Here is a 16,897-nt window from a genome sequence, read left to right on the forward strand (position 1 = left end):
CTTGGACCCTGCTTCTTTTATTGAGCTGGCCACTGGGCAGAAGTGGGTACTGCAGATGCTGGAAACCAGAGTCAACATTAGCGTGGTGCTGGAAAAGCACAGCAGGTCAGGGCTTTTGCCCGAAGCGTCAATTTTTCCTGCTTTTCAGATACTGCCTGACCTGCTATGCTTTTCCGGCACCACTCTAATCTTGAGCTGGCCATCGGACAGGCAAAGTGGCCCTTTTTCATAACTCCAAACTAGAGAGATTGAAATCAAGACACACTTTTAATTTCTTTTGTGTAGAGAGTTTATTTATCTCCTGAGTGTTAATCCTCTCATTCCACACACTGAATTCAAGGGAGGTTATGCTGGAACTGTATAAAATGTTGGTGAGACCATAGCTAGAGTATTGTATGCAGTTCTAGAATCTACAGTTTAGCAGAGACGTGATAGCACTAGAGAGGGTGCTGAGGAAATTTACCAGGATGTCGCCTGAGCTGCAGTGTTTCAGCTCTGAAGAGAGATTGGACAAATTGGGGTGGTTTTTGTTAGAGTAGGGGAGATTGAGAGGGGACCTGTCTGGGATGTGTAACATTATGAGGGGCATAGACTGGGTGTTAGTGACCGGGGGCATAGATTTGAGGTAAAGGCAGAAGGTTTAGAGGTGGTTCGGGGAAAACATTTTCATCCAGAGAGTGTTGAGAATCTGGAGCTTGCTGCGTATACAGGTGGTAGAGGCAGAAACTCTCATAACATTCACTAAGTATTTAGATGTGAACTTGTGATACCAAGGCATACAAGACTATGGGCCAAGTGCTGGAAAATGGGATTTGAATGGTGAGGTGGTTGCTGAATTTTTTTTTGTGCTATAGTTCTCTATGATTCTATGATTCTCTTCTCAAAATATTTGCTTGGACAATTAATAATCACTGCCAGTTCCTTCTTGACCTTAAATACGGAAATTAAATAAAGATTTTAACAAACTTAACAATGTGTTTCTTTTTATTTATTTGTGGGATGTGGGTGTCACATTGATTGCCCGTCCCTAGTTTTCCTCGAAGAGAGTTTGTGGCAATTGGTACAACTGAATAGTTGGCCAGGCCATGTCGGATGGCAGTTGAGAGTCATGGGATCCCTACAGTGTGGAAACAGGCCCTTCAGCTCAACAAGTCCACACCTACCCTCTGAATAGTATCCCACCCAAACCCCATTACTCTACATTTACCCCTGACTAATGCACTTAATCTACACATCCCTGAATACTATGGGCAATTTATTTAGCCAATTTACCTAACCTACACATCTTTGGATGGTGGAAGGAAAGTGGAGCACCCGCAGGAAACCCACGCAGACACAGAGAGAATGTACAAACTCCACACAGACAGTCACCCAAGGCTGGAATCGAACCTGGGTCCCTGGTGCTGTAAGGCAGCAGTGCTAACCGCTGAGCCACTGTGCCACCCTACTACTGTGAATCTGGAGTCACATGTAGGCCAAACCAGGCGACGACAGCAGAATTCCTTCCCTGAAGGACATTAGTGAACCAGATGCAATTTTTCCGACAATCGATAATGGTTTTGTGGTCATCTGTAGATTTTTAATTCCAGATTTTTCAAAATTGAATTTAAGTTCCACCATCTGCCATGGTGGGATTTGAACCTGGGTCCCCAGAACATTAGTTGCTGGATTAATAAATCTTGTAATAATACCACTAGACCATCACCTCCCCATGATTAGTCGGACATTAACAGCCTTGTGGTCCAAATACTCAGTGGTCTCAGGTCACAGCCATTTGCTGTACTCATACTACGCCCTCTGGAACACAATGTTACACTGTGTGCAATAGATGATATTGATGTAACTTGAGGTTGTGATTTTTAGAGCTCCCCCTGATTCTATTGAGCCACTGAAATCTCTTGTTGAGCAGTTGTTCATTAATCTGCCATTCACGCTACCTCTGGGCACATGTTTTAATTATTTGCTTGTCCCATCACCTCTCTGTTTGATTTGCAGCACCCACACTTTATTTAATTTCTCCTTTACCGTCAAATCCCACTAATCTTCCCCATTTGACTTGCATAAAAAGTATTTCATTTCTAACTTTTTCTAATTCTGATTAAAGATTGACAATGGACTCTATTCCTCTGTCTTCAGATAATGTCTGTGAATATATTCCCCATTTTCTGCTTTTATTTCATATTTCCAGCAAGTGCTGCACTTTGTTTCTGTACTTCTCAAACTCCATTGAAATAGAAAAATGCCCCAGGGTGCTTCAAAGAGCCATATTAAATAAAATGGATGCTGAGTTAAAGAAGGAATTAATGGACAGGGTGACCTTAAAACTTGATCAAAAAGGTCACCTTTCTGGATTTTATAGCTTTTCTATTTCAGCTTTGCAGGTGGTTGGAAGTTTTGGTTTCAAGTTGGGAGAACCTGCTGATTCTCAGGTTATTGCTCCTATTTCTAAAGCACCCTTGTTGTAAATCTAGTATGAACCTCGATTGTCCTGTTAAAGAGCAGTTACAAGACTTATCTATGTTATGTTTCCTGAGCACGTTGCATCTGCTAAGCCCCTCGAAGAAAACTGCCATGTCTAGTCACCGATTGAGATGTCCCAGAATGCCACATTAGCAGCATATGAACATTCCACACCATATCCTTTTGTTTCTTTGAAGATCTAACTATTATTGGCCAAAGTGTTTTCTTTATTTTCCAAAGTGAATCTCTGCAGGGAGAAGTCCATTTTCTACCCTTTCCCTGATCCATGGATTAATTTGGAAGTCCAGTTGATTGGAAGGCTGATTTGCAATGCAGAACAGGGCCAGCAGTGTGGATTCAATTCCCACACCAGCTGAGGTCACCATGAAGTACTCTCACCTCACCTGAGGTGTAGTGACCCTTAGCTTAAACCACCAGCAGGCTTCTCTCTCTGATGAGAGAGCAACTCTACACTCTTCTAGGAATATGATGGCTTTACTTCGATGACTAAACATTTATAGTTTCATTTTACAAACTACATGTGTTAACTTATAATGAATCTTTATTGTATAATATTATTTTATCATAAACCAATAATTGTGTTTATTGAAGAAATCTGGTCAATGGACTTTTTATTCTAAGTACAATATAGAGAAAGCCTATGGTGGCCATAACAGCAGCTGAATAAAACAATTACATTTATAATGTGACTCATGGAGTAGTGGGAATGGAGAGAGAGAGTGTGCTCCTCACATCTCAATCATAACAAACCTTAGGCAGTTTATCTAATATTCTGAGGAGCACTGAAGCTATGAGAAGTGGACATGGATCACACAGTCCAAATATCATCAAAATGAATCCTTACCAAACGGTTTAGAATGCAATTCTCCCTCAAATATTTTTTCGATTGAGTTTTGACAGATATTAACAAGAGAAAACAAATACCACAAATGGGTTGTCAAACTTCTGATTAAATTCCTATGGGAGCAATGGTTTACAATTCAATTCCTCGTTGAATGAAAAAGCCACTTTGCCCTTAAATTCATCTATAGCGTTCACTGCCCAGGAGCTACTTACGGACTCACGGGAATTGATAACATTTCACATTGCTTTATCAAATCGGGAACCTATCAGGCAAACCTAAAATTGCTTGCCAAAAGTTGTAATTGTGGTTGCAGAATCTTCTTCACACCACCTGCTCCCATTTGATAATAACACTCCGATCCAGCAGCAATGCCCAGATTGTTTTTTTTATATATATATATTGAAATTTGGGCACAGAATGCTTCAAGTCCAAATGGTTGAATTATTATTCTTAGATATAATGTTTGACAAATTTTTAGAGTTCTTTGAAGGAGGAACGTGTGCTGTAGATAAAGTGGAGTCAGTTAAGAAACCACGCTTGAATTTCCAGGTGCCACAATGTTATTCATGGTGGTGTGGGCAACATTACCACAGATAGAAGATGGGCTGGCATGCAGAAAACAGATGGTATGGATAAATGGGACCTTCTCTGATTGGCATTGTATGATGAGTAAAGAGTAACGAGGGTCTGTGCTGGGATCTCAATTTTTATCATTTACATCAATGAATTAGATAAGGGGTGTGATGTCATAGTCATAGAATCAGAGATGTACAGAATGGAAACAGACCCTTTGGTCCAACCCGTCCATGCTGACCAGATATCCCAACTCAATCTAGTCCCACCTGCCAACACCCAGCCCATATCCTTCCAAACCCTTCCTATTCATATATCCATCCAAATGCCTTTTACATGTTGCAATTGTACCTAACTATCTGTGACTCCACTTTCAAGGAGCTATGAACCTGCACTCCAAGGTCTGTGTTCCTGGTAGCTAATTTTACAGAGGACATAAAGATCGACAAGAAAATATATTTTGATGAAGACATAAACAGTTTGTAGAAATGTTGAGGTAATTTGAGTGTGTGGGCAGAAATCTGGCAGATGGAGTCTAAATGTGAGAAAATGTGAAGTTGTTCACTTAGAAAGGCAGTATGAAGGAGCAGGGTATTACTTAAATAGTGAATGATTGCAGAAATCCAAGACACAGAGGGATTTAGGAATTGTAGTCTGAGTCAGAAAAAGTTAGCCTGCAACTTGATCACATGAGCAAGATGGTTAATGGGATTCTATCATTTATTATGAGAGAATTGAACACAAAAATAAGAATGTTATGCTTCAGCGCATTAATGAGACTACATCGAGTTATCCAGTATGGAAACAGACTCTTCTGGCCAGCCAGACCATGCTGAACATAACCCCAAACTAACCTAGTCCTACCTGCCTGCTCCTGGCCCATATCCTCCAGACCTTTCCTATTCATGTACTAAAGGGGTGGCACAATGGCTCAGTGGGTAGCACTGCAGCCTTGTAGCGTCAGGGACCTGGGTTTGATTCCAGCCTTGGGCAACTGTCTGCGTGGAGTTAGCATGTTCTCCTTTGTCTGCGTGGGTTTCCTCCGGGTGCTCTGGTTTTCTCCCACAGTCCAAAGATGTGTGGGTCGGATGAATTGGCTGTGCTAAATTTCCCATAGTGTTAGGTGCATTAGTAGGGAGTAGGTGAATGGGTCTGGGTCGGTGTGGACTTGTTGGCCGAAGGGCCTGTTTCCACACTGTAGGGAATCTAATCTAATCTAAGTGTCTTTTAACAGTTATAACTGTGCCTGCATTCACCATTTGTTCAGGAAGTTCATTCCACACACAAACCACACATCTCGGATACTGTGTGCTGTTTTAGTCTCCTTATTTTAAATACAGGGACACAGGGAAATTTGGCTGTCTAGATACAGAATTGACTGGCCGAAAGAAAACAGCGAGTGGTAATGGATGGAAAGTATTCCGCCTGGAGGTCGGTGACCAGTGGGGTCCCGCAGGGATATGTTCTTGGGCCTCTGCTCTCTGTAGTTTTTTAATGCATTTCCTTTATAGTTTTTATAAATCATGTGGATGAAGAAGTGGAAGGGTGAGTTAGTAAATTTGCCGATGACACAAAGGTCGGGGGTTGTTGCAGGATCCAACAAGACATTGACAAGATACAGAGTTAGGCTGAGAAGTGGTAGATGGAGTTCAACCTGGATAAATGTGAAGTGATTCATTTTGGAAGGTCGAATTTGAATGCTGAATATGGGGTTAAAGACAGGATTCTTGGTAGTGTGGAGGAACAGCGGGATCTTGGGGTCCACGTACATAGATCCCTCAAATTTGCCACCCAAGTTGCCAGGGTTGTTAAGATGGTATTTTGGCTTTCGTTAACAAAGGGATTGAGTTTAAGAGCTGGGAGGATTTACTCAGCTCTATAAAACCCTGGTTAGACCACACTTGGAATATTGTGTCCCGTTCTGGTCACCTCATTATCAGAAGGATGAGGGAATGAATTAATAACCAAAGGCAGTACTATTCTTCCCATTGAGTCTCTGTTGGGATGACATGCAAACCTGGATGGAGTAAGGTGAGGAAGTGGACTGCGCAGTGTTCTGGCCTTTCTGTGTGGTACATGAAACAGAAAGAACCTTTGTTTGCTTTGAAATTACTGACTAGGCAAAAGTGAGGACTACAGATGCTGGAGATCAGAGTCTAGATTAGAGTGGTGCTGGAAAATCACAGCAGGGCAGGCAGCATCAGAGGAGCAGGAAAATCGATGATACTGATGAAGATCTTTTTGCCCGAAACATCGATTTTCCTGCTCATCGGATGCTGCCTGACCTGCTGTGCTTTTCCAGCACCACACTAATCTTGAAATTACTGACTATCCAGGCAGTGGAGACTAGATTAGTTACACTATCAAAATCCCTGCAGAGCAGCTCTATTCCATCTCTCCCTAAACAAAATCAAAGTGCCGAATGACCTAATCCTGCTTCCAAGTCTTATGTTCACCATCTCAGTCTGGCATAATGCAAGACAATGGGAAATGACAACTGGAGCACATCCCAGGTCCAATGAACTTGTAGCAGTGGACATGTTTGGCTGGAGAAAGTGAGGACTGTAGATGCTGGAGATCAGAGTCGAGAGTGTGGTGCTGGAAAAGCACAGCAGGTCAAGCAGCATCAAAGGAGCAGGAGAATTGCTTTTTGGGCATAAGCCCTTCATCAGGAATGACTGGAGTTAGCTACTCATATATTTATGTGCTGTCAGTTCTGTCACCCCAGAGCAGAAAAAAAAGTTTCCATGTAACCAGGAAGAATCATCTCCTTTTGACAGTAGTGCAGCCTTTCCCCTTCACCACTTGAGTGGATTAGATTGACTGCCCCATTACAGTGCGCACCCAATTTTCCTAAGAAAACACAGATTCTGTAATGGCTTGTCAGCTTCCTGCATAATTGGTGAGTTCATAAAGTAATCGCTGGTGGGGAGAATTATTTCTTTAAAGAGACGTTTATCTTTTCTTATGATAAGCCAGAATAATGAGATCTTTAGAAACAGCCATGATTTTTACTGAACTGTTGGCCCATAGTTGTTGCCAGGCTACAATGAGTTGCCAAGCTACATCTGTTGTCAGGGCAACTGCTACATGTGCTGCTGGCTCCAAATGTAGCATTTGTGGAACAACTCCACCTTCGGCTTGTTAGAGAAAATCAAAAATGAAACGTAGTTCAATGGAAATGAGCTCCTGATGGCTGTCTGTTGACTGCCGATGTTGGGTGGGGTCACGGCATTGAGAACAGACTCATAGCCAAATAGACTTCATCATCCAGTTTTTGATATGTTGATGAAGTACTAGAGGGCTACCAGTGACCATGTCCTGGTCCCATCAACATTCATCACAGTTTGAAATTGAGGAGAAAATATGAGAGAAAATAAAAGCATGATGTTTCGACTTCTGAGTTCTACATGCAGAAACTGGGGATTTCCCTATCGATTTTTTTTCCTTATGCTCATTAAAAATAAATTAACTTTTAAATTTTGTCCACATTCCTCACTATAAATAAACATGTCACCCATGTCCCCCTCTCCCTGCTTCCTTTCACATTGACAAAGGGACTGAACTCAACTGCGGGTGACTGCCCTTATCAAAGCAGCTTTTGATCAAGCGTGGACTCAAGGAACTCGGGCAAGACTGGACTCAGCGGGAATCATGGGAAAACTTTCCACTGGTTACAGGCATGTTGGGCACAAAGGAAGATGGTGGGAGGGCAGTCTTCTCAGTCATTGAGACATCATTGTTAGGTGTCCTCATTTAATGTCCTCGGACCAAGCACCTTCAATTGCTTCATCAATGACTTTCCTCTGTCATAAGGTCAGAACTGGAGCTTTTCACTGATGATTGCACAATGTTCAATATCTTTCACAACTCCTCAGGTACTGAAATAGTCTGTGTTCAGAGCAGCAAGACTAACATTAAGGCTTGGATTGATAGAATGTAACATTCACACTACATTAAGATCTTAAAAGAAGTGGGAAAGTGACATTGTTGATGCATTGGTTTTAATTATCCCAAAGCTCTCCCAACTCAAGGAGGGTCCCATGAGTTTGGAAGGTGGCAAATCTAACTCCTTTATTCAAAAAGTGAGAGTGACAGCAACTAGGACACTGAACATCTATCATCGATACAATGTTAGAAGGACGTTAACAGCACACGTGGATAGGTTCAATATAGTAGGGTGAAGGAGTCGTGAAAGGGAAACCATATTTGACCAATCATTTGGAGTTCTTTGAGGAGATGACACATGCTTTGGACAAAGTGAAACTGGTAGGTGCAATGTACTTAGATTTTCAGAACGCATTTCATAAGGTGCCATATCAAAGGTTATTGTGGAAAATAAAAGCTCATGGTACCGGGTATAGGTTATTGGCATGGATAGAAGACTAGCTGCCTAACAGGGAGCTGATCATTGGTATAAATGGGCCTTTTTCAGGTTTGCAAGATGAAAAGAGTGGTGGGTGACAGAGATCAGTGCTGAAAGGGTGGTTGCACAATTTGCTACAACACAAAGATAGGGAAGATAGTTGGAAGACAATACAAGGACATTACAAAAAGATATTGATCAGTTAAATGATGGGCAAAGATATAGATAATGGAGTATAATGTATGAAAGGATGAATGGCCTACCCATGCTTTTAATTGTATGTTCATCAGTCCCAGGCAATGATAATCACTAAGGAGAAAGAATCTAATCATCCAATTTAATTGCATTACCATCAGCAGATTCCTAACTATCAATGTCCTGCGGGTTACTATTGATCAGAAAAATGAGGGGAGGGGATCTCATACAAGCTCATAAAATTATAACAGGCTTGGACAGATTAGATGCACAAAGAATGTCTCTGATGGTGGGGAAGATCAGAACCTGGGGTTCACAGGCTAAAGATACAGGGCTCAGATGTGGAGAAATGTCTTTACCTGGGAGTGGTGAGCCTGCGGAATTCGTTACTGCAGGAAATAGTAGAGGACAAAACATTGTATGATTTCAAGAAGGAGTTGGATATTCAGAATCATATAATCCCTACAGCATGGAAGCAGACCATTCAGCCCATCAAATCCACACCACTCCTCTGAAGGGCATCCCATCCAGACCCACACCATCCCTGTAACCCTGTGTTTCCCATGGCTAATCCACCTAACCTGCACATCTTTGGATTGCAGGAGGAAACCCACATAGACATGAGGGGAATATACAAACTCCACACAGACAGTTGCCCAGTAGTAGAATTGAACCTGGTGCTGTGAGGCAGCAGTGCTAACCACTGAGCCACCGTGCTGCCCTAAAGCACTTGGTTTTAAAGGGATCAAAGGATGTTGGAGGGAAGGCAGGACCAGGATATTGGTCAGCCATGATCATAATGAATGGTACAGCAGGCTTCGTGGGCTGAATGGGCTACACCTAATCCTACATTTCCTTTAAGAAAAGAAACTGAACTGCACTAGCTATGTAACAAGAACAGGTCAGAGGCTGAGAATTCTCTGGTGAGTAACTCACCAGTTGATTCCTCAACTCCTGTGCTCTAACCATAAGGCACAAGTCGGGAATGTGATAAAATGCTCCTCACATGTCTGAATGGATGCAGCTCCAACAATATTCAAGAAGCTTTACACCATCCAGGGCAAAGCAACTGTTTGAAAGTTATTCTCTCTCACTCCTGCAATATTCACTAGCTCCACCCCCAATGCACAACGGTGTATCCACCATCAACATGATGCACTGCAGCAAGTCACAAAGACTCCTGCAACAGCACCTTACACACCCACCAGCTCTACCAGCTGAAAGGACAAGAGCAGCAGATCCATGGGAACATCATCATCATCTCCAGGTTCCCTTTATAGCTGCACGCCATCAAAAGGACTTCTGAAGACATCTCTGTTCCCTCAGTGTCACTGGATTAAAATTCCGGAAATGCCTCCCTTCCAGCCCTGGGGTGCCCCTACACAAAATGGGTCGCCGTTCAAGACGCTCAACACTACCTTCTCAAGGGTAGTTAGCGAAGGGCAATAAATGCTGGCCTGGCCTACATCCTGCAGACTTCCATGCTGAAATCCTTCATAACATGCTTGTCGTAACATTCGAGGATATGGTACTAGTGCAGGGAAGTGGGACTAGTGTTGGCAGTAGTTTGGCAGTTACCTTCGGTGATACGGGCCTGACAGGCCGAAGGGCCTTTTCTGTTCTGTCTGTGCTTAGAGTCATAGAATCATAGAGATGTACAGCATGGAAACAGACCCTTTGGTCCAATCCGTCCATGCCGACCAGATATCCCAACCCAATCTAGTCCCACTTGCCAGCACCTGGCCCATATCACTCCAAACCCTTCCTATTCATATACCCATCCAAATGCCTCTTAAATGTTGCAAATGTACCAGCCTCCACCACTTCCTCTGGCAGCTCATCCCATACACATACCACCCTCTGCATGAAAAGGTTGCCCCTTGGGTCTCTTTTATATCTTTCCCCTCTCACTCTAAACCTATGCCCCCTAGTTCTGGACTCCCCGAGCCTAGGGAAAAGACTTTGCATATTTTCCCTATCCATGCCCCTCATAATTTTGCAAACCTCTATAAGGTCACCCCTCAGTCTCCAATGCTCCAGAGTTCCTCCATCGAAGGGAAGGTAGGGCAGGTGGTGATAAGGACAAAGGATTGTATGGCTCTACCTGTTCTCATCACCTCATCAATCAGGTTCTGGGCAAAAGTCCCCTGGGTGACCTTCCCAACCCACCGCCAAGTGGTCAATTAAAGACCTCAACCCCACCACAGGCCTGATTACTCACCTTCCTGGTGGGCAAGATAAAGGATTACCTGCCTGGTGAGCAAATCATGTGGGTGGGGGAAGGTGGTGCGATCCTCCATTTATCTGAATGCGTTGGGGGTTGGGGGCACAGACGGAATCGGGCAGAGGTGACACCACTGAAAGCCAGCTTTGTGACCATGCTTAGGACCTTGCGAATCCTATCTCCTGCTGTCTCTAAACCCGCACTCTCACCATCGCCACCATTGGTGACTGTGCAGCCACGCCCCGAGTGGTGATCTCCAACTCCCAGGAGGCTGCTAACCTGGGATTTGCCAGAAGCTTCCGGTGAGGCAGATGCAGTGTTGAGGCTCATGATACAATGAGAGATAGGTCAGTCTGCTCTGAAGTGGTTGATTGGAGCTCGATCTGGCTGCTTTCTCGCTGATGCAGGCCTGGGTGTTTAGTCACCCCTGAACATGTCTGTCACCACACACTGTGCCGAGAGTACTAATTCATAACCTCCCATTTATCTCCATTCTTGTGGCACCAACTTCCTATGTGTCTCCTCTCCCCATTCCACAATTGATAAACACTACCACCCCCAACCCCCCAGTGAACAGTCACAAAATCCTGCCTCTTGGGTTCCCTAGCTCGCAAATGATTCCCGAAACACTTTTCCTCAACTTTGGTTTTGTTTAACAATCACCAGCTGTATTTTCCTGTTTGGTTCCAGTCCTGCTCAGAAACCAGCTTGATGTAATATGCTCTGAGCTGTTGTTATCCATGTGAGGAGTAAATAAATGGACACAGGCTCTTGTCTGATACAAATATTAACTGTAATGGAAAGCAATAAGAATTGCTGTAACACACAATCTGTGGTTGTTATCTGTTCTAATCATACTCCTCTGATTAAATTCCAGTACAAACCAGTTCAGCTTCACCCATGGTTGCTCACAGCTACAATTTATGCTCTGTGAATCAACAGTAAATAGTCTTTATTTCATTCCTTGTGAACAATCCTAACTATTAAATCCAATTGATGTTTCGATCACATTTCTGAGCTGGTGTATTCAGAAACACATCCTGCTGTTTGAGCAACCATTCACATTTGTGCTGAGGGAAAGTGACATGGTTGGATAATGCCCACAGTAATAGACTGTAATACCCATCCTAATTGATGGTAAATTTAAAAAAAAAAATTCTTTGTTTCAAATTCATTCATGAGATGAGGGTGTCACCAGCTCGGCCAGCATTTATAACCATCCCACGGTGCAGTTAAGAGTCAACCACATTGCTGTGGGCCTGCAATCACATGTAGGCCAGACCAGGTAAGGATGGTAATTTCCTTCCCTAAAGGGCATTAATGAACCAGATGGATTTTTCCAACAATCAACTGTAGATTTGCAGTCATTGCTAAACTTTTAATTCCAGATATTTTTTGTATTGAATTCCAATTTCACTGTCTGCCATGACAGAATTCAAACCTGGATCCCCAGAACATTACCTGGGTCTCTGAATTAACAGTCCAGCCATTATGGTGCTGCTTCCCCATAATGCCAACAGTAATAGACTCTAATGTCTGCAGTAATGGACTGTGATGCTCACAGTAATAGACTCTAATGTCCACAATAATGGACTGTAATGATCACATTAACCGACTGTAATGTCCACAGAAATGGACTGTAATGCTTACAGTAATTAGTAGTGATGCTCAAACAAACTTGCCATAATGCCCAGAGGAAATGACCAAAAAAGGCAAGACTGATGTGCACGAGTACTAGCTATATTTTGACTGCTGAAAATTAATTTGTTGGTATAACATCTGTACAGTTTTATTGGTTGGTTTGGTTAATAAAATTATGTGATAGAACATAGTGAATTAGAATGCTGCACTGGGAAAAAGTTGATGTTTTGAACTGATACATCAGTGAAATAGTGAGGTATACCTGCCTTCTCATTTATGTTGCCCTGTTTGCCCATTTCGGTATTTTTCAAGATTCTATGGCAGTTTAGGAAGGAAACTATGTTCCAATATTAAAAATCTTGAAAATGGATCATTGGAGTTCCCTCCCTAGAGGCATTGTGGGTCAACCCACAGCACATGAACTGCAGCAGTTCAAAAAGGCTGCTCACCACATCTTCTCAAGGGCAACTAGGGACAAGCAATAAATACTGGCCATCACATCCCACAAATGAATAACTAAGAAAAAAATATTGTTATTTGCCTAACTTCTCATGGAAGTTTGCTGGTAATGTGATATTGTGCTTGTTTAACAACATTCAATGTATTTGCAAAATTTGCCAAGGCTACTTAGACAGCATCTTCCAAACCTACGACCATGACAGTCACGAAGAACTAGAGCAATTGACCCATGGGAACACCTGCAAGTTCCCCACCAAGCCACTCAGCATCCTAACTTGTAAATATATTTCTTTTCGTTCACTGTCACTGGGTCAAACTCCTCATACCATCTCCCTGATGGATGTACCTACAACAAGTGGACTGCAGTGGTTTAAGAAGGCAGCTCACCACCACTTTCCGCAAGGGCAGCCAGGTTCAGATAATGAACAGAGTTGAGAGTGTGGTGCTGGAAAAGCACAACAGGCCAGGCAGCATCTGAGGAGCAGGAGAATCGACGTTTCAGTCATAAGTCCTTCATCAACAAATTTCCTGCTATGCTTTTCTGGCACCACACTCTTGACTTTGATCTCCAGCATCTGCAGTCCTCACTTTTTCCCAGACAATAAACAGACAATGCATGGCCTATTACCCATGAATGACTATTAAAAAATGCAAACCATTTTACGCCCATGACGTACAAGATCTGCTAAATAGTTTATACATGCATTGGGTTTCACAGTTGGAATCCCAACACAATTGCCGACTTTAAGGTTAAATTGTCACTGTCACATTCCCGTGAGCTTGCCCATTAGCACTTTAACCGGGGTTATACTGGAAAATTGCATGCAGGCTGTCCATGATCTTTCACTCTGTGTATGTAATTTCCCAATGAGCAGATAAGGCATCAGAACAGCTGGATGGTAGCAGAAATGGACCATTTTCCACTTCTAAACATTTATATGGTTATGATGTTTTTTTTAGTGACTCACTTTGACTTCTTATTTGTGACACTAGGAAAGTAGCCTTGAGCACGAGTGAAGTCCTGGAGTCCCCAGTTACAACTCAATTGAAGTTAATATGATGGGATTATATCTACACGTGTTCACCAAGGCCAATTTGTCATTGCATTTAACTCTGCACCGATGTTGTCTTTGCCAGCTTCTTCAGGGCTTCACATTAGACGGCTGCAGCTAACTGTGTGAATAATAAATTAATAAAATTATAACAGGGTATTTATATAATGGATTGGGAGTGTTCTTCACGTGTTAATTTACATTGGCATTTCTTTCTTTACAAAACAGGGATTACAACAGTGCTAACCATGACAACGCTCAGCAGCATAGCAAGAAAATCACTACCAAAGGTTTCCTATGTCACTGCTATGGATTTATTCGTCACGGTGTGCTTTTTATTTGTCTTTGCGGCATTGATGGAATATGCTGCCCTCAATTACTACACATGCTGCAAGAAACCCACGTGTACAAGGAAGAAAAAGACCGTAAGTTTTCCAGATGTTATTTAACAAGTCACAGAGCAATGTGTTTCCTCTGAACAATTTAACAGGCACAGGGGGAGACTCTTTTGCTGCTTCCAGTCTGTGACACAAATTTGTAGAAACGCGACAAGAGGATTTCCTCGGATGATGATAACATTTTGTCAACGTAGTGAGGATTCCCTTTTAAGAGTGTGGTGCATAGAACACAGACACTATTCCAGTTGATGTCAAACCAGTGTTGGAATATTGTGTGAATTCTGGTTTCCTTCCTATCGGAAAGATGTTCTGAAACTTGTAAGGGTTCAGAAAAGATTTACAAGGATGTTGCCAGGGTTGGAGGATTTGAGCTCTACGGAGAGGCTGAATAGACTGGGGCTGTTTTCCCTGGAGCATCAGTTTGTATCAGTTCATCATAATCTTCTGCATTTGTACTCCACGCTTATTTATGAAGCTCAGAATATTCTACAAATTATTAACAGCTCTATGTATCCATCCTGCTGCCTTTAATAACTTATGTAGAGATGCATTGAGGTATCTCTGCTCCTGCAGAACCTTTAAAATAGTAGCCTTTAAGTTATACTATCTCTCTCTATGTTCTTAATACCAAAGTACATCACACCACACTTGTCTGTGCTGAGCTCCAACTGCCAACTATCTGCACACTACACTAAAGTGTTAATGTTCGTTTGAACTTCTATATTGTCCTCCTCAGTTTACAATTCTTCCAAATGTTGTGTCACCTGAAAATTTTGAGATTATTTCTGCATACCAAGATCCAAATAATTATATACCGAAAATCAAGGATCCTCATACCAACACATGGGACACTCCTTTCAAAACCTTCCTCCAGCGCCCCCAGAAAATTCTATTAAGTAAAATCCATTTCTGTTTCCTATCCAACAGCCATGTTTTTATCTTCATTGCTACTGTTTGTTTTAGTCCATTAAATATAGCTTTCCTCACAAGTATGTGTTGCATGATTCGGTATGAAGCACTTTTTTGTGAGTCCAGGTTCACCATAACAACAATGTTCTCCTCACCAGCTGTATCTGTAGCTCATCAGAAATCTCCAAGTTATTCAGCCAAGATTTTTCTTTAACAAGTTGACGTTTGAATCAATTCGCATTTTTCCATATTACTATTAATGACATTATGCTGCATAAGTGTCTCTGGAGGTTCCCCCACCACTGGATTTAAGATGACTCATTTGCAATGCTTTGCAATAGGTTTTTGAACGAGGGTGCAATATTTGTAAGTGTCCAATCATAGAGTCACAGAGTCATAGAGATGTACAGCAACCCGTCCCTGCCGACCAGATACCTCAACCCAATCTAGTCCCGCCTGCCAGCACCTGGCCCATATCCCTCCAAACGCTTCCTATTCATATACCCATCCAAATGCCTCTTAATTGTTGCAATTGTACCAGTCTCCACCACTTCCTCTGACAGCTCATTCCATACACATACCACCCTCTGTGTGAAAAAGTTTATATCTTTTATATCTTTTCCCTCTCACCCTAAGCCTATGCCCTCTAGTTCTGGACTCCCTGATCCCAGGGAAAAGACTTTGGCTATTTACCCTATCCATGCCCCTCATAATTTTGTAAACCTCTCTAAAGTCATCCCTCAACCTCTGATGCTCCAGGGAAAACAGCCCCAGTATATTCAGCCTCTCCGTAGAGCTCAAATCCTCCAACCCTGGCAACATCCTTGTAAATCTTTTCAGAAGCCTTACAAGTTTCAGAACATCTTTCCGAAAGGAAGGAAACCAGAATTCACACAATATTCCAACAGTGGCCTAACCAATGTCCTGTACAGCTGCAACATGACCTCCCAACTCCTGTACTCAATACTCTGACCAATAAAGGAAAGAATACCAAACGCCTTCTTCACTATTCTATCTACCTGCCACTCCACTTTCAAGGAGCAATGAACCTGCACTCCAAGGTCTCTTTGTTCAGCAACACTCCCTAGGACCTTACTATTAAGTGTATAAGTCCTGCTAAGATTTGCTTTCCCAAAATGCAGCACCTTGCATTTATCTGAACTAACCTCCACCTACCACTTCTCAGCCCATTGGCCCATCTGGTCAAGATCCTGTTGAAATTTGAGGTAACCCTTTTCTCTGTCCACTACACCTCCAATTTTGGTGTCATCTGCAAACTTACTAACTGTACCTCTTATGCTCGCATCCAAATCATTTATGTAAATGACAAAAAGTAGAGGACCCAGCTCTTATCCTTGTGGCACTCCACTGGTCACAGGCCTCCAGTCTGAAAAACAACCCTCCACTACCACCCTCTGTCTTCTACCTTTGAATCAGTTCTGTATCCAAATGGCAAGTTCTCCCTGTAGTACGTGAGATCTAACCTTGCTAGTCAGTCTCCCATGGGGAACCTGTCGAACGCCTTACTGAAGTCCATATAGATCACATCTACAGCTCTGCCCTCATCAATCCTCTTTGTTACTTCATCAAAAAACTCAATCAAGTTTGTGAGACACGATTTCCCACGCACAAAGCCATGTTGACTATCCCTAATCAGTTCTTGCCTTTCCAAATACATGTACATCCTGTCCCTCAGGATTCTCTCCAACAAATTGCCCACCACTGAGGTCAGGCTCACCGGTCTATAGTTCCCTG

At 42.6% G+C, this 16,897-nt stretch overlaps 1 protein-coding gene across 1 annotated transcript in view; it reads left to right on the forward strand.

The window, feature by feature from the left end:
* LOC122550884 (gamma-aminobutyric acid receptor subunit gamma-3) overlaps positions 1-16,897 on the forward strand; it is a 592,090-nt gene that overhangs the window by 544,537 nt on the left and 30,656 nt on the right. The window contains exon 8 of the mRNA XM_043692286.1: positions 14,064-14,260. Coding sequence (XP_043548221.1) covers positions 14,064-14,260 — 197 coding nt within the window. The remainder of the gene's footprint in view (positions 1-14,063; positions 14,261-16,897) is intronic.

Source organism: Chiloscyllium plagiosum, chromosome 6 (assembly GCF_004010195.1).
Source record: "Chiloscyllium plagiosum isolate BGI_BamShark_2017 chromosome 6, ASM401019v2, whole genome shotgun sequence".
Lineage (NCBI taxonomy): Eukaryota > Metazoa > Chordata > Chondrichthyes > Orectolobiformes > Hemiscylliidae > Chiloscyllium > Chiloscyllium plagiosum.